The sequence below is a fragment of the Mytilus galloprovincialis genome, chromosome 12 (assembly GCF_965363235.1).
Source record: "Mytilus galloprovincialis chromosome 12, xbMytGall1.hap1.1, whole genome shotgun sequence".
Lineage (NCBI taxonomy): Eukaryota > Metazoa > Mollusca > Bivalvia > Mytilida > Mytilidae > Mytilus > Mytilus galloprovincialis.
In genome coordinates, this window is record NC_134849.1 from 32834996 (window position 1) to 32855374 (window position 20379).

General features: G+C 32.3%; 1 protein-coding gene across 1 annotated transcript; it reads left to right on the forward strand.

Annotated features, from left to right (window-relative positions):
• The first annotated feature begins 7993 nt into the window (after positions 1-7993).
• LOC143054773 (perlucin-like) lies at positions 7994-18366 on the forward strand. Its single transcript, XM_076227822.1, has 5 exons — positions 7994-8121; positions 11781-11884; positions 14290-14380; positions 17059-17266; positions 18284-18366. Exons 1-5 carry the CDS (start codon positions 8091-8093, stop codon positions 18306-18308), a joined length of 459 nt encoding a protein of 152 aa, XP_076083937.1. The 5' UTR covers positions 7994-8090; the 3' UTR covers positions 18309-18366.
• Positions 18367-20379: the final 2013 nt, after the last annotated feature.

The window sequence follows — 20379 nt, forward strand, 5'->3', positions numbered from 1 at the left end:
AATGAGCGGGAAATAATCCCGTGGAGTAATCACTCTCTACCCAACACTGCTACAGTCAAGTTTCTTAACGATATTTGTATATATTGTTTCTCATTAATATTTCATATCTAGATCTTCATTGGGTTTTTATAATGTTTGTGCAATGTATTATTACGTTTTTTGCTGAATGTACTGATGCACGTAGGGTTATTTTAAAGTTTCATGTTCCACTTTATATCTTTTTTGTTTGTTGTTTTTGTTATATGTCATATCTTTAAGTATACCGTCCAAGTATGACTCCGGAAACGGTCTTTCGAGCATAATTAGCTTTCGACTAATTTAGGGTTTGGACACAGGTTTCCAACGCCGTCTATCGACATAGTTCGTTTTTCCTGGCCGGCGGGATCGTTAAGGATGGAGAAATTTTGATGATTTATAATTATTAATTACAACTCAGTATGTTATGCTGTATGGTTATATCACACATGCTGTTATATTTCACATGTCATGTTTATTTATTTGTAATAAATTCGGTGTCCTCTTGATTACGTTGGGCAGTCGGCAAATATATATTTGGTTATTGTATTAATATTATGTATTATAGTGAGATTTATGGTATAAATTGCAATGAGATTACATCAGTAAAGTGTGTACTTCTTGTTATGCATATATTGACATCATGAATATCATGGAGTGTGTTAAAAAAAAGTTATTGTTTGTTTTAGCAAACCTGGTTCAAAACAAACATGTTTTGGCAATTGCTATATATTAATAATATAATTTGTTACGATATTCAAACTAGAAATTTACAAGATTTGAACAATATTTTTCTGCAGTACATATTTTTCTGGTATAGAGGAATTAAATTTAATGTAGGTAAGGAATCGAAATTGAAAACGATGTAATTTTGTTTGTACTGTACGTGAATTTAGGTAATACCTATTTCAAAATTAGAATCAAAAGAATCGAGCACTACGTTTTTTCCGCACTAATCGGTTTTCATATTTTATATGAGTTATATCAGAAAACAACTCTTACATGTGAATAGAAGGATAGGAAAATCGAAAAAAAAATTAAATAAAATACGATAATAATGCGATTTCAAAAAATAAGAACTTTTGAGTTCACCAGCGTCATTGTGCTTCTCGTGATTAGAAATAATAAAAAAAAATGTTTGACCATGACATGCATAATATACATTTATCATTTGTTTTCATGTAACTAAAAGTCTTTCAAACAAATTCCATTTTTGCATTTGTTACAGTATAAATTAAGAACAGACATTTGTATTGCAGCTTTCGGGGATTAAAAAGAAATTTCAACCCTTGGTCAACCCTCAAGTTGTTTGTGTTGTCTGTTTATTATATTAAAGTTAACATTTGATTCAAGTTCACCTGGTTGCAAGTCATAAAATATTGTAAATCAACTACAATTGTTCATTTTGTTTTTAATTGAATATCATTTGATCCAATGTTTAACTATATCAAGTTGTTTATTTTGTTGCATGTAGTTCATTGGAAAGAAAGACTTCTATCTATATACAGATTTTCTAAAATAAAATAACATCTGTTATTGATAGCTAAGTCCTTGTTGAACATGTTGAAACTGCGAATTGGAATATATCTATAATAAATTGTAATGCAATTTGGATGTAACAATTTTTTTCATTGGCTAAAAGTTGCCGTCAAATCCACAGTTGACCAGACGTAACTAAGGAGGGACCCGACATTTTATATTGATTGAATCAACAAATGTTCGATTACTACTATATAATCGAAAATAAAACAACACCTCTCTCGAATTCTCCGTTTTAATGTAATTTTATCCGAATTTGAAGCGTACAGGTAACCTCCAGTTTGTAAGTTTTCTTTTATATGACGTCACGTTTAGCCATGACGTCAGTGTGCGAAAGTCATTCATGAAGTTTCGCGGATTTTTTTTCAAATTTAGACATTTTTTCAAGTTTTATCGTATTTTTTTCTTTTTACAATGACGGTTGCAAATCTCCGTTTTACTGTCTCCGCTACGCGTCGCCAGTAAAACTGCAGTTTCGAACGTCAAATCTACAATTGAAGGTGGCAACTCTTCAACTACAGTACTATTATTTCGATTCTAATGCATTATTCCTTAATTTTATGTTACAAATGTAATGACATGTTTGTATATTCATTTATATAAACAAACGTGAAAGAAAACGTATTACTTTCTTATATTAACGAATGTATAGCACCCCTTCCTTTTTAATATTTGATCATCAAAATACCTTATGAATTGCCAAAAAAACAACTCTTTAAATATGTAGATGCTGCTGGATATTTTTTTAATTTATGAGGAAAATGCCGGGAACACACCATGTAGAAATTCAAAGTCTGGTAATGGATAGGTAACATATGGTTCAAGATAAAAAGTAACGAAATACACTTAAGACAGTCGTTATTCATGTAACACTAACACACATACATGTAGCTAAAATGTACGTTGAGTCAAAAATGAGACTCTGGAGGGATATGCAGTTTCTGCTTTAAAATCGGAACTCATCGAATTGTTATCACTGGTACAATCCGGTATTGATCATATTTTGTTAATATAAGCGACTGCTAACTGTTCAAAGCAGGAACTGCTAACACTTTTGAACAAGCTACTATTAATTTAAAGCAGCAACTTATTACACATAAAAGAATTGTTTACATTTTAGGGTAGGACCTATATATTCATATGGGCATCAAGTGCAATACTTGAGACATTGTTAGAATAGAATCTATATATACTTTGGAGCAGTAACTATGAACCTTAAAATTAACTGGCAACACTACAAAGCAGAAATTGCTGACACAAAGATCAGAAAATATTAACCCTTTAAAACAGCAACTGCTAACCCTTAAGAGCAAATACTGGTAATATTTTGTGGCATTTGAATACTCCTTTTATTGTCACTTGGTAATGTTGATTTATTGTTTATGTATTTTACTGATCCTGATGGGAATAAAACAATTAGAAACTTGTCAATTCATAAAACGTGTAGATATGACTTCTCTGGACTTACAAATTTGTTCTCTGATGGAAGACGCAGATGTTATATTGGTCAATTTGAAATATGAAATGACATGACGTTGGTTGACGTAGTTATATTCGACTGTTAGTATATTTTACTCCAATTGATATGTAATAAAGCAAAATTAATATTTAAAAGTTAATATACCCTTTTCAATAGTTTATCACGTTTCAGAAAGAATTCCGTCATTTTTAAAAAGTAAAATACTGAACTCCGAGGAAAATGCAAAACGGAAAGTCCCTTATCAAATGGCAAAATCAAATAATAAAACACATCGAACGAAATAACAACAATAAGCATGATCCTGACTTGATACAGGCATTTTCAAACGTAGAAAAATGGTGAATTTGACCAGGTTTTATAGCGCTAAATCTCTCACTTTATGACAGTTGCATCAAATTTCGTTATATTTACGACGATGCGTGAACAAAACAAAGATAAAGGTAAGAAAGTCAAAATTTGGATACAGCAAATATCATCAATACTATTGTGCAAGATTCTTGCAAGATTCTTGAAGTACACAGGAATATTCTGTTTGAGATCTATATTAAAGTTTAACCACTGATATTTGTGTTTATTTAGCCAAAGTTGCGCTATATTCCTATGACCACTTAAACAGTTATCTCGGGTAACATCAAACGTGAGGAAGAGGGACGAAAAATACCAGAGGGACAGTCAAACCCATAAATCGAAATAAACTGACAAAGAAAGTGATATACAGTATTTTGAATCTGGAAGCCAGACATTATACCATCAATACAATATGCAATAACATTATAAAAGCATGAGTGCTGCAACTGCGTAAAACAGTTATGTGCTTTAATTAGTCTGCAGTCAAGTATGGTGGTCTTAAATGAACAGAGTATTCAAATAAGAAGATGTAAATAAATTCATCATAGATATAAGGACAAACTTTTGCGCGTTTCGTCTACAAAAGACTCATCAGTAACGCTCGAATCCCAAAAAAAATGAAAAAAGCCAAATAAAGTACGAAGTTGAAGAGCATTGAGGACTAAAATTCGTAAAAGTTTTGCCAAAATCCAGCTAAGGTAATCTATGCCTGAGAAAGAAAAGCCTTAGTATTTCAAAAATTCTAATTTTTGTACACAGTTAATTTATAAATATAACCATATCAATGATAATTCATGTCAGCACAAAAAGTGCTGACTACTGGGCTAGTGATACCCTCGGGGAGATAAATCTCAACCAGCAGTGGCATCGACCCAGTCATCAGTGACGCTCGAAACCCAAAAAATATTGATTGATTGATTGTTGGTTGCTTTACGCCGCATTAGCACAAAAAGGCTATATCGAGGCCAAAAAAATTCAAAAAGCCAAATAAAGTACGAAGTTGAAGAGCATTGAAGACTAAAATTCCTAAGAGTTTTGCCAAATCCAGCTAAGATAATCTATGCCTGGTGAAGAATAGCTTTAGTATTTCAGTTAATTTATAAATATAACCAAGATACCAAATGACATAAAAGTAAACAAATATAGATTAGCATACGGCTTCAACAATAAGACAATCCAATACCCCATAGTGAGTTATAATAGAAATGACAAATGAAAAATAATCCAATCGAGAAAAACTAACGGCCTGATTGATGTATAAAGTGATAAAAAATAAAATAAATAAGATCCTGGTTTTGGATTGACACATACATAACGTTTCGGGGTTAAACATGTTAGCTGAAAAAACCTACAAATGTCAGTAGAAAAGATCTTAACTTATCAATGTATGGCACAAAGTAACAGACTTTTAAAACAATTGACCAGCAGGTACATTTGTTTTATTCTACCATTACATAAGAATTTGTCTGTGCCAATTCAGGAACATAACAGCTGTTATTCATTCGTTTGATTTGTTGGAGCTTTTAATTTTGCCATTTCATTAGGGACTGTCCGTTTTGAATTTTCCTTTGAGTTCAGTATGTTTATGATTTTACTCAGTAGTAAGTTTCATACCGTGCAAGTATTTAGTAAGTCAAGTTATGTATTAAGACTATTAACATCCTGTTTTTATACAGTAAGACCGTACAATTGTCTATAATTGTTTATATTCACTTCATCTTAACTTTGTTGTATCGTAGTTTCATTGCAATCATACCACACCTTTTTATTGTATAAACATCGGGGAAACGACCAACTCTTAACATGTTTAAACAGTATACAGATAAACATAATTGGCATGACAAGATATGAGTGGACTCTGTATTTTATGTCCATCCAAGGTACAACTATTCTAAAGATTAACATCTGTTGTTTGTATTAATAATTTAGAATTTTCATTGATGCTGGAATGTTGCCATTCATCGAGTTACTCGAGTTCAAATTAAAGTAAGAGTTACTGTTCGAGTTAAACTTTGAGTTAGAATTTGATTTCGATATAGAATTCTAACCTTTATTAGAATTAACGTTCTAGTAAGCATTCAGTTTCGAGTGAAACTTCGAGTCTGAATCACATTCAAAGTTAAAGTTCGACATATTCCCAATTTCAAGAAGTCTTTTCTTGTACAATTAATAAAATTGAGAATGGAAATGGGGAATGTGTCAAAGAGACAACAACCCGACCATAGAAAAAAAAACAACAAAAGGTCATCAACAGGTCTTCAATGTAGCGAGAACTTCCCGCACTCGGGGGCGTCCTTCAGCTTGCCCCTAAACAGATATATACTAGTTCAGTGATAATGAACGCCATACTAATTTTAAAATTGTACACAAGAAACTAAAATTAAAATAATACAAGACAAACAAAGTCTAGAGGCTCCTGACTTGAGACAGGAGCAAAAATGCGGCGGGATTAAACATGTTGATGATATCTCAACCCTCCCCCTATACCTCTAACCAATGTAGAAAAGTAAACGCATAACAATACGCACATTTAAAATTCTGTTGAAGAGAAGTCCGAGTCTGATGTCAGAAGATGTAACCAATGCAAAGAAAATAAACAAAATGACAATAATACATAATTACAACCGACTTCTAGCAGTTAACTGACATGCCAGCTCCAGACTTCAATTAAACTGATTGAAAGATTATGGTTTCATCGTATGAATATCAGGCACTACCCTTCCCGTTATGGGTTTAGTATCATACCATCATAACATATATGAGAAGAACATACCCCGTGTCATGCCAACAACTGTTTTTTTAATAACTGTGTTTAGTTCCGATGCAAAGACCCTATAAGTGAATCAATATTAACGCCAAAATATGCAATCTTTAATGACCTGACAACAGTATCGTAACTATATCCCTTCTTAATAAGTCTATTGAAAGGTTTTGTTAGTTTCTGAGGTGAATACTGACATTTTTGTGCTTTATAAAGAATATTTCCATAAAAAATGGATTTGAAATACCTGAACGTATAAGAAGTCTGCATGTTGAGCTACATTTACGAATGATGTCCTTATACCGATGATAACGTTTAGTAAATGTTTGTGATATCGAAAACCCTTGTGTAACAATTTTTCAGTAATACATAAATTTCTCTCGTTAAAATCTAAAACATTGTTACATACACGAGCGAATCGTACAAGTTGCGATATATAAACACCGTAAGATGGTGACAAGGAGATGTCAGCATCTAAAAATGGATAATTAATCTAATAGGAAATGAAAACTCCTCTCTTTTATCATAAATTTTAGTATTAAGCTTTCCGTTAGTGATATAGATATCAAGATCGAGGAAAGGGCAGTGGTCATTGTTAGTATTAGCTTTATTTTTAATGAGTTCAACAGGATAAATTTCTTTAGTAAACATGCTGAAGCCGCCATTATTGAGAGCCAGAATTTCATCAAAATATCTAAAATTATTATAAAATTAACTCGGTTATGTAAGAAGTAATGCATTTTGAGTCTGACTGTGCAACACTTTTCAAAGTTTCATTTGAAGACAATTCATATTTGTTTATACTGTAACAAGTACAAAATAACTGTTATCAACTGGACAAACATGAACTAAATTTAGCTACCCGTAATTTACCTATATGTTTAGTTATGTAATCACATAAGCAACACGACGGGTGCCACATGTGGAGCAGGATCTGCTTACCCTTCCGGAGCACCTGAGATCACTCCTAGTTTTTGGTGGGGTTCGTGTTGTTTATTCTTTAGTTTTCTATGCTGTGTTGTGTGTACTATTGTTTTTCTGATTGTCTTTTTCATTTTTAGCCATGGAGTTGTCAGTTTGTTTTAGATTTATGAGTTTGACTGTCCCTTTGGTATCTTTCGTCCCTCTTTTATGCACTTTTTTATGATAACTTCTAACACTTATTCCTGGAACATCAACACAGTTTTACAGGTAAATTGTCTGTAGGTAAAAGGGTATTGGCATTTAAGAAATAAATTGTTTAATTAAATCATGATAAACAAATCAAAAATAAATGAACTAAAGAGAATGCATAAACAGAACTATTAACAAATGATTTTTTTATTTTGTTTTGTACCGTTTGTGTTGCATTTGACATTTATATCAAGTGACGGAAAAGTTTGTTTTTCCAACAGAATGAATGAATGATCCAGGTTTATTCCTGACCTTTTAGATAAGAAAATGCCTGTAGTAAGTCAGGAATTTGACAGTTTTTATCCATTAGTTTGATGTGTATAAACTTCTGATTTTGCCATTTGATAAGAAACGTTCCGTTTTGAATTTTCCTCGGCGTTTATTATTCTTTTGATTAATATGAAACCCCTCTTTACGAGAGACGAAACGATACAGAAATTAACAACTATAGGTCACCATTCACTGTCAACGTCACACTGTATTAGAAAGAAGTTAAATAAAAAAAATACTCCGAGGAAAATTCAAAAAAGAAAATAACGCTTGTCACTCATTTCAATTACCATGCATATTATAAGACGATGACCACACAATATATTAAGCATGATTTTATCCAGTTGACATTGAAAGGGTATCATAAAGTCATTACAACGTGCAAGCTTAAGACACTATCAGTTAATAATCACACTGATCATGTCAATTTATAAAAGATAAGAACAATAAGTTGTAAGGAAAACACACACCGAAACCGACTCGTCTGAGAACATTCAATTTATCATGCTTTACTACACAATACTAGCTTTATTAGGTATGTAAATTGTATTTAAGACTTCTGTTGTACTCGGAATGCAATTTATTATAATTTCTAATATCTGTTCCATTATGAAATAGAAATAGAAACGTAAGTGGGATGTTACTTGATGAAAAACAAGTAAAATACAAAAAAAAACCACAATGGTCGGGTGACAACTAAATAGAGAGAACAAAGTCATATAAACATTTAATAAACGTTAAGTTTTGAAATATTAAAACATTTCATATATGATTCCTTTTTTTCCTTTTTTCCTTCTTTGCTAATTAATACCGCAGTCCCAATATACCACGATTGCACTACGATCTGCGAAAACAATGAAAATTTGACGATCGTACTGCGATCGTGCAGATCTCAATAAGGTCGTAGTACGGGCGTTGTGAGCTGTACATAATCGTGATGAACGTGGCCAACTTTGAACATGTTCAAAGCAATCGTGGTGCGGTCGTTGCGAAATCAAGTCTGAGTAGAAGCGTAATGAGAGCGCAGTACGGTCGTGGTAAGATAGCAAAGGTCACTGTACCAACGTAGCGAGAGCGTAACGAAAGCGTTATGCTATTCGTAGAGATTTCGCTACGATCTTACAGCGACAGTATTATTACCTCACTACGAACATCACGTTCTCATCTTGACCCAGCTACGCTTCTTCTACGACTATACCCCGTTTACACCACGCTGTTCATAGTACGATTCTAGCACGCCCATTCTGTCCTCTTCGTACGGACTGACTACGTTCATACTACGACTATCATGCTCATTTTCACATATAATATATAAAAGCTCTCCAGGTTTTGATTGTATGTATGTAATTTGAACTTCTTGTCCTTTTTCTCTTACGGCTCAGCCATGTTGACACATTTGTGTCATCCTTGCTATCGTTTACTAAAACATCGTTATCTTAAATTTGATGGACCAACATAAGGTTGTGATTCAGGTTGGATTCGTCGATCACACATCTCTGCTGGATTAGATTCGTTACTATCAGTGCTCCTTCTGCTTCTACATCTACCCCGACTACCATGCCCACGTGAACTGGTAGATTTTGGTGGCATGACTGTATTGTTTCCATGAAATCTACGTATTAATCGGAAATAGAATGAATGAAATAGTATCTATATGGATTATAATGTTGACTTTATTGCTGCAAGCGTAGTGAGATCGCAATATGAACGTAATATGATCGTATTATGGTCATGGTAATTAGAGCATGCTATAGTAAGAAGCGCGGTAAGATCGCGTTGCAATCATATAAATCGTAGTATGGTCGTAGTGAGGACGTGATGAGCGTAGAAATATCGTTATAATCGTAAAGGGGTCAAAGAATAAGCATGGTGAGAATTTGGCATATTCGTAGTGGGATCGTTGTAGAAGCGTAATAAAGACATAGTGTCAACGTTAACGTGAAAGAAACAAAATTTTACATTTTATACCGCTCATACCGCGATCTAAAATAAATTCTTATAATTCTAATTGAAAACGCAATATGGACCTTTCCCAATATTTCAATGGTAACGATTAACAAACATCAAACTAAAAGTATCGATATTATACTAGTATACATTACAATTGTTATTAACGCTTTGCAATTTTTTGTAGCTACACAAATTATATTATTAAATGTCAAAAGTTTCAGTAGTTGGATTTATTATTTAGCGAAAGCAGAGTTTTTTGCAATTAAATTTCGCGTAAACTGTTAAGCAAGGCAAAATTTAAACTCACGGCTTTCAGAACTGCAACCAGAGTTCAATTTTTAAAACTTCAATGTTCCGGAAGAACAAATAACTTAACTGTATATCAACAAAAAGACAAACACGTGTACAATAAGAAAAGTTTGGTCGTAAAAATCCAGAGTGGTAACATGATTGTGAACTTAAGGTCAAAGGTCAGACCTCAATGTCTCAATATTTCAACATCAAGGACAAAAGGAGAAATTTTTTGATATTTATTCAATAGAATATTACAAAAATGATTCAATCATAAGCATATGATATAAACATATTGGACTACTTATATGAAGAGCTGCTATTACAAAAGGGCGTTGATCTGGAACCATCTGTTTTTTTCCATTTATAACATAGCAAAAGAAGAGATGGCCTTGACCTTTTCACATTCATACACTTTCATACTGCTTATACTTTACTCTAAAATATATAAAACGACAGTTTATCAAATTATTTCAATATTTTTTTAAAACAAAAATAATTCAAGCACTGAAACAGTGCTTTTTACTTCGCATCTAAAAGGTTGTGTTTTTTGTGAAAATTAATATTTAGTTATAAATACATACATATTGTGAATTTGCAAAGTATGACCAGATTAGTTATAACACAAAAGATATCATAGTCAACCGAGGCGAATGCGAGGTTTAAAAAATCATTAGTGTGACTTGCATCGAATAAGCGTTTGCTTGAGTGTAAAACCGGCTCAGTTTTGTGTAGCTGTCTGTCATTTTTAAAGGTTGTGCTTTTACACACAAAAAAACCTTTATCATATCCAAACTACAAAGAGAAATACAGGAATGTGAGGATACAGGTGGATTAGTTTGATCACATATATGGCTTTCTGATGCTTCTAATTTAAAGACGCAACAATTCTGCCTTCTGATGTACGTCTTAAAACATCACTGATGATGCATAACTCTCTTGCCCAAAAAAAGCAGACTGTTAAGAGAAGTTAAATGTAGCATCGCTCTGTCACACAACAATTATTTGCGAAACATAAAAGTACTCTTTTCCCGACCGCGTGCATGCTTATAAATTATCGGAGGTTGAACATTGAAATACAATTTATTTTTTCCACATAATATCAACAAGTCATTATACGGAAAAACATCTAATACGAAGGATTTGGTTGATTTTTATAGAAAAGACACACTTTTATTAACTTCAGCATAACTTATTTACAGAATAAACACGGAAGAACTACTTTATATATTCAAAAATAGATTAAATTATCCTAGAAAATGTACATAAACACATCGAAACTATAATATTCATTGTTAAGAGGGAAAAAATGGTGGAGCTGATTGACGGATAGGCAATTTCCGTATATTAAAAGTGTACAAATGATGTTTTAATATTTGAATTTTTGACGGGGATGGTATTATATTTATGTCTTCATCATAACAAAGTTCTTTGATGGTATGTCCATCGACACTATTTACGACAATAGCGAGAAATTTAACAAAAACATTAAGTTTTTGGATTTTAAAGTCACTACCCGAATTTTTTTACGACCAGACGGAAATTAAAATACAGATATTATTCTCTCTTTTAAAACAATGTTCAACCGCCGTGTGTTATTCCGGATCATTAAAATCGTTAACTGAGCGTCTTTTTTCGAGTTCAGTTGCAGTACTATTTACAGTTTTATGGAACTACAAACGGAAGCACACAGTTCTTATTATAAGAGTCTTATACTTTTTTAGAAGTAATAGTTTACTGAGATTTAACTCGTACTTGTGCATTGTGGAAACAAACTGAGGATTCAAATGAGCTCCAAACGAACAATCATGTCATCTAATGAATATGTATAAAAGACACTTTCAAACTATCGAAACTGGAAGATCATTGTAGTTTATGGTTTCATTTAGGAACAAATTTTCAGGTTGCAATACATTGTTTCAAGATGTACTTAATAGTCCTTTTAATTCGTAGTGTGTTTTCAACATGTTGTGTGTGAGTGCAATGTTGGTTGGATTAGCCATGGTACATCCTGTTATTATTTCAGCGATAATGTAAAGAACTGGGACACATCATCCGTATGTATATTATAAGACAACAACTAATATAAAACAACATATTTATCATTTTGAGTGCCATATAGTTCAGTTAAAATCCACTTTACCTATTACAAGAACAATGTAACATTGAGTTTTATTTTGAATTTAAAGCAACGATAACAATGGAAAAGAGAGGCAAAAGCTACATACAAAAGAGACAGTCAAATTCATATATCGAAAATATACTGACAACGCCATGGCTAAAATAGTAAAAGACAAACCTACAAACAATCATACACAAGACACAACATAGAAAAACTAAACGCTAAGCAACCCCAACCCCAAAAACTGGGGGTGATCACGGATGCTCTGCCAGGGTAAGTATATCCTGCGCTATGTGTAGCACAAGTCCTGACAAGTTATGACAAACCCGATAAATAGTCTCATTCGAAAGGCACATACGTGAAAAAGGAAAGAGATTGTAGTGACAACATCGGGAATATATTCGATATCAATTGTGAAATGATCGTTCCAAATCGGTCAATCGAATACTAAGGGTTGACTTCAACTTCACCGATTGGAATTCTTGGTTTGATAGCTCATTATGAGCAGCAACCCTCTATCAAGGAAATCCTGATAGGAAAAACAAGCTCGGGAATATCGTATTAATTGGGAGATATCTACTCTGTTATGCATGCGCTGGTATAATGTTGCTACATAGAAATGAAAAGATCACAAATGGCAAGCTGAAATCATCTCTTTTGTTGGAAAGTTATGTTTTCAACCAACCCTCATTGTCAATTTCAAGATGTAAGTCAAGATATGAGGCAGATTTAGTTGTATCCTTTATCTCTAGTCCAATGGGAAACATGCGTTTAACATAGTCACCACATTTTGAACTATTTAGTGAGAGAATATTATCTATATCACTGTATATACCGGAAAGTTAAATTAAAGGTTATTGCTCACTTCTTAGCTTTCTTCCTGAGTAGATCCTGTATGAAGTCAGCCTCATGATAATGAAAGAACAAGTCGTCAAAATAAGGGAAACAATAGGAATGATGATAATTTGTTAAAATAAATTAACTTCCTGGTTAATATTTAAAGATAAATAAAATACGTTATTGTAATTTTGATGAGAAATTGAAAGGAACATAGTAACACAACTTTAAACATTTATTTTTAAGAAACAAATTCGGACTTATTCTTTAAATTTGTCTTTTAGTTTGAAATTAGGGAATACTCTTTTAAAGGATAGACAAGTCAAATGTCAAATAAAATATAATACATCTTCTTCAGTTATAAGCGATTAGCCATGTTAGCGGCAACATAGTTACAATATCTTTAGTTTATACAATTAACGATGTTTGCTTGCCATGTTTTTGAATTTGGGTAAGATTTTCGAAATCCTCTGGTTTTATCCATTTACAGGTATAATTAAAAGCCATTTGTAAAAGTCTTATAAAATCTTATTTATTTTTGATAGTTTTTTAGAACTTTAACTTGTCAATGATAAAGCTATGAAAAATCAAGAGAGAATATTTTCCCGCCAAAATTCCAATGGCTAATATCTCAAAAACAAACACATTGACCCCGATATTTTTTTGGCTTTATTTATTCCTCAATTAATACCCTATCAATATATACTAGTTTTATGAAAAGTTATTTATTTTGAAACTGATCAGCAAACGTTCTTAAACTAATCATAATTACAAATGTACTAGGTATGAAAATTTGGACGCCAGTCCCACGTTTCGTATAATAATATATGATTAAACAGTGCCGCTCAAATCAATAAGTTGTATCTATTCTTTCAACAAATTCTCATACGAAACACTTGCCTGTGGACTTTGCACAATAAATAACCATCAATCACTCAAACCGTGAGTAGAAAAGGTAGAAAAAAAGGTTTTCAGTAATTGTGTTTAAATTGACGATTCTTTCTCATATTGATTTGGATAAAATAAAATCTGTCGGACGAAATCAACTCATGTCGATAGAATAGCCAACAGTAACATGTAAATGAAAATGAAGATTTTGTTAAGATATATCAGGTTGGTCAAGTAGGATATTTTTATTATGCTTAAGGGTGACTGTAATATTTTTTTCTGTCTTGGAGAAATAACATAAAAAATGTGGTCCACACTTAATAACACACGTAGCGTGTTATTTTAAAGTGTGCATCAATTTTTTTTTTATGTTATTACGAATAGACGGGAAAATATTACAGTCATTTCTTATAATTTAACTTTGAATTCAATTTTAAACCGGAGTATACCATGACAAAACGTTGAAAATAAATAATTATTATTATGACCTGATAAAAAACCAACGTCAGCCAATCAGAAGACGTTTAACATCAAAAATTAAATTATCTTATTATAATTCTGTATAAAGATATGATAGTAATATTATGATGATTTTGGTAATCACACATTTCACAGGCTTCTTGCCAGGCACACCATTCTGAACTTGCAATTATAGAGAGCATGGATGAAAATACGTTTATACATTCGATGATGACGAAACTTGGAGGTGAGTAATTATAACTGCAGACATAGAATATAGGACTTTTTTCCCCGTGAAAGTAAATTGATAACTTGTACACAGTTGATAAATTTTACAATCAGAAGTCCCTCAATGTCATTTATTTTTACTGCATCGACTGGAGCAAATAAGCAATATGAATGACCAAAACAACCACTTTATGATTGACTCGACTATACTCTTATATTAAAAATGATCCATCAACTTCTGCTCCGTCAAACCATGGAACTGCTTCAATCAATCCGAGAAAAGATCTGTAACTGGCACGAAAAACAGGATTATACTGATATCGGTCCCCTATCAGTAGTATACACATTGGTTGGAAACAATGTATCATAAATAATTGTTTAACACAATTTGCGAAAATCCTGCCTTTTGAGAAAGCAATATAACTAATTATGCCGTAAGGAGATACTGTAAAATTCACCCTTTTTGTTAACATAGACACCTTATAAGGTAATGATTCGTTTTCACTATCTTAACCGTGATTCCGTTTCAGATTTAATAGAACTAGTAGGACGCAGCTGGCCCCTTAACAATATGTATACTAGTACAGTGATAATGGACGTCATACTAAACTCCTAATTATACAGAAGAAGCTAAAATTAAAAAGCATACAAGACTAACAAAGGTCAGAGAATCCTGACTCGGGACAGGCGCAAAATTGGGGCGGGGTTAAACATGTTAATAAGATCTCAACTCTCCACCTATATATGCCTATACCTCTAAGCAATGTAGAAAAGTAAACGCAAAACAATACGCACATTAAAATTCAGTTCAAGACAAGTCCGATGTCAGAAGATGTAACAAAAGAAAATAAAACAAAAATGACAATAATACATAAAAAAAAACCAGACTACTAGCAGTTAACTGACATGCCAGCTCCAGACCTCAATTAAACTGATTGCAAGATTATCTCTTCATCATATGAATATCAGGCATTCTACCAATACGTTGCATGATCAGTAAATTGTGTTCCATGTTCTGTATGTGTATGTTTCTTAAAACATAATTATATCATAATATCTGTATAAATACGTCATCATATATCATCGGTGAAAAACACTCACTTCCATCAATACAGAGTAACAATGGGCAAACATTCGCTCGTATAAAAAAAATCTCATACAAATTACATTCAGTTCATTTAACCCATTTACATTTTGTATTCCACTTACCCAAAAACCTGCCAATGGTGCTGTATCATAGATTTAGATAGATATGACATGAGTGCAAGTTATAAAGAGCCCTCACAACCACGGCCATATCTTTATAAACTAGAGGCTCTAAAGAGCCTGTGTCGCTCACCTTGGTCTATGTGAATATTAAACAATGGACACAGATGGATTCATGACAAAATTGTGTTTTGGTGATGGTGATGTGTTTGTAGATCTTACTTTACTAAACATTCTTGCTGCTTACAATTATCTCTATCTATAACAGTACTTTCTGTGGAAAATGTTGTTGAAAATCTTCAAATTTTAAGAAAATTGTTAAAAATAGACTATGAAGGGCAATAACTCCTTAGGAGGTCAATTGACTATTTTGGTCATACTGACTTATTTTTAGTTCTTACTTTGCTGTACATTATTGCTGTTTACAGTTTATCTCTTTCTATAATAATATTCAAGATAATAACAAAACAACAGCAAAATTTCCTCAAAATAACCAATTCAGGGGCAGCAACCTAACAACCGATTATCCAATTCATCTGAAAATCCCAGGGCAGATAGATCGTGATCTGATCAACAATTTTACTTCCTGTCAGATTTGCTCTTAATGCTTTGGTTTTTGAGTTATAAGACAAAAACTGCATTTTACCCCCATGTTCTATTTTTAGCCTTGGCGGCCATCTTGGTTTGTTGGCCGAGTTACCGGACACATTTTTTTAACTAGATACCCAAATGATGATTATGGCTAAGTTTGGTTAAATTTGGCCCAGTAGTTTCAGAGGAATTGATTTTTCTAAAAGATTAAGATTTACGAAAAATGGTTAAAAAATGACTATAAAGGGCAATAACTCCTAAAGTGTTCAACTGACCATTTTGGTCACGTTGACTTATTTGTAGATCTTACTTTGCTGAACATTATTGCTGGTAACAGTTTATCTCTATCTATAATAATATTCAAGATAATAACCAAAAACAGCAAAATTTCCTTAAAATTACCATTTCAGGGCAGCAACCCAACAACGGAATGTCCGATTCATCTGAAAATTTCAGGGCAAATAGATCTTGACCTGATGAACAATTTTACCCCTGTCAGATTTGCTCTAAATGCTTTGGTTTTTGAGTTATAAGCCAACAACTGCATTTTACCCCTATGTTCTATTTTTAGCCATGGCGGCCATCTTGGTTGGTTGGTCGGGTCACCGGACACATTTTTAAACTAGATACCCCAATGATGATTATGGCCAAGTTTGGTTAAATTTGGCCCAGTAGTTTCAGAGGAGAAGATTTTTCTAAAAGTTAACGCAGGACGACGACGACGGACGACGACGACGACGGACGACGACGACGGACGACGGACGCCAAGTGATGAGAAAAGCTCACTTGGCCTTTTGGCTAGGTGAGCTAAAAACGAGATACGAACATCAACAAACGATAACCACTGAACAATGCCACAACAAAATATTTTAACATAACACAGTGTTTTGCGTGCAACAGGATATTTTTGGTTAGATGGAACAGATGAATATTCAGAGGGTCGATGGGAATGGGCGTCAACAGGGAATGCCTTAGATTATACAAACTGGTATCCTGGAGAACCAAATAATGGTGGAGGCGAAGATTGCCTGATGACAGGTGGAACATTCGGAGATTTCTGGAACGATTCCCCTTGTGGAACTGTTTACAAATTTGTTTGTGAGAAAAAGCAAGTAAAATTTAATTCATTTTAATATAAGTAAATTATTTTCCCGTATAGTATTAAATATGCAAACTAAATCATGCAGCTGCTGATTGGATGACTAGTATTGAACTCTTAGGTATACTAGTAGCTAATCCACTGTATATTTTATCTTGTGTTTCAGGGATTTTTAGATTGAATTATGCGTCAAATCTTGTTTGTACTTTTAATTTCAGTCTAATTTTCACGTCTTTATTCATTATAAAAACAAACTTTGTAAAAGTTTATGTATCCGTAATTACTTTTAATGGTATTCGAATGTTTCGTTATTTTCTAGATTTTTTTATTAGCAGTTGTGTATTTAACATGCTTAAAGAAATGATTCATAAAACAACACGGTTTACACACCTACGGTCTGAATGAATTATAATTTCATGAAAAATGGTCTTTGATATATATGACACAAAACTGTAATAAAAAAAGATAGATTCAGTAAAAATAATACGATTATCTGATCTATATTCCGATACTTTTTAATTACTAATTTCAATCAAAGGACAGAAAATTCGTCGGACTATAGTTTTTAAGGCATTGGTGCATTTACACTACATCGATGTCTCTGCTAGACAGATGGGCTCCGACGGTAATACCATTCCAATATTAATTCATAATTCGAATATCATGAATAATAAAGGATAAAAAAGAACAAAGAGAATAAACATTGATTTTTTATTATCAAATTTTACATTTGAAATTCTTATCAAAAACAGTATATGAGTTTGTAAAAAGTAAAATATAAAGAAAAAACCCAAATTCAATGGAAAATTTTTATCGAATAATTAAAAAATTTAAACACTTTAAACACATCAAACGAATGGAAAACTGCTTTCTTAGTTTTGACTTGGTACAGACATTACCTTGTGGAAATGATGTACATGATCTAAAGGAATAGAAAAAAAAAAGTTAATGTAAATCAAATTGTAATACACTACACAATTTATGTGTAAGGATTTTCTGTTTGTCACTTTAATTTTTTTCTTGCAGATTGGAGGATCCGATTGTTGGGTAACGTCTCTACGAAAACTGCAAAGTTTATATTTTATAGATTAAATATATTAAATACAAAGCCTTTAAAGTCTTATGTAATCAACAAACGGATACTCGATACTGCTTTAAAAAGAAAGTTTGAAATTCAAAACACAAACTGAAACGAATGAAACGGTGACAAATAAAAGACTTATTATTTTAAACCAGGTGCGATATCGATTAAACTATAATACAGTTAACGCATGCAAACAAAACTTAAAACAAAAACCCATTAGACGAACATCGAATAACTACATTATACTGACAATAAGACATATGTGGAATGTTCCTTAAAATACATTATACAAACCACAAACAAAATAAACAGATTTCAACTCAGGATAAAATACTGAACCAACACGTATAAGAAAGCAACGACACAATACCCGAAAGCAGGATATATAGATATGGAATCACGTCTGCAACAGTGAACACAAAACATAACAAAATGTCTAACAGAACTTACAGAATAGAAATTATATATATATATTTATTTATATAGTTGCGCATGCAGTTTTAATTCAAGTACTTTGATAAAGAAGTTTCAAAATATTTATACCTAATATGCATTGGAAGATAAGTAACAATACAGGATGCATACCTTTAAACCAGCAGGCGGCCTTTTAGTTTCAAAGTTTAGATATACAGAAAATATCTCCGTTTTAAAATGGATACAAACACTTCTTTTGGTGTTTTGTAGTTAACAATCATGAATAGTTTAGATATTTTATTTTGAAACATACGTTCGGCTGTTTTCTGCTCTATGGTCGGGTTGTTGTCGCTTTGACACGTTCTCCATTTCCTTGATCAATTCTATTTATAATAAACAATAAAAAAAAACAACGTCATAACGCTTTTTTATTATTTATCATGTTAATAGAAAACGTTTAGAGTGTTTGAAAAATGAAATCGATATTGGAAAAAACAAGGTTTTCACACAAAAACAATATTTTATGATACTATAAAATAAGAAGACTCGGTACGATTGTCATGTATTAGAGACCAAATGACACAGAAATTACAACTTTAAGCAACTGCAGGGCCTTCAACAATTAGCAAAGCCCAATTGAATTGTCAGCTATAAAAAAACAGAAATGTCAAATATAAAACAATTTAAAGAAGAATCATAACGACATAATTTATAAAAAAAATAATAAAAATTGATACACTGCAACACACAACAATCGCTGTATGGCTCCTGACTTGTAAAAGGTACAAACAGAATATTGCGTGGTAAACCAAGTTTTGGGTCACCAACCTTTTTCTTACTATGGACAGTGGTCTGATAGTACATTATTAGTACAAACTATAAAAGTCAGTTGAAAACAGCTACATTCATTAGTTGGATACAAATAGAAATACATCTAACAAAACATAGAATAAACTTGGACGGGTACTTATACATCCACACACCAAAAAGACACTAATTACAGATCTAAGAGCACTCGCAGTGTTACTGACAGCGATTTGAAAGCCAATAAAACTAATTAAAAGATCATGCATCTAAGACGTAAAAAAGATTTCATTGAGATATATTCTATAATCGAAGTCAAACCATTTTAAAGAATTCTCAAAACGTAGATTTCGTTTAGACATATCACGTTAGTCGATCATTTTGATTTTTGATAACACCACAATGTAGTGATTTCAAACAAAATTTTGTTAAAGAAGTGATTGTATTTCTATGGTGATCATATACAACGTGCAATTTACAGCCTTGTTGGCAGGCACACAATTCCAAATTTGCAATTATAGGGACGATGAACGAAAATACATTTTTTCATTCTATAATGATGACACTTGGAGGTATAGATCACACTCAATGCAAATATATTTTTTATACGTGCAATACAGATTTTATAATTTGGAACTCTCAGAAGCTCTGGGTTTCACTCATTTCCATCGTTCAGACCAAAGAAAATAAGCACTATACTTCATACTTGGAACATTTTTTTAAAGTATTTGTTAGACCCTATTATCATGATTATACTCTTTTCAATTTTTCATACAAAAACAAAAAAGTCTTGCTCTGTCATATAAAACAGTTTAACTAT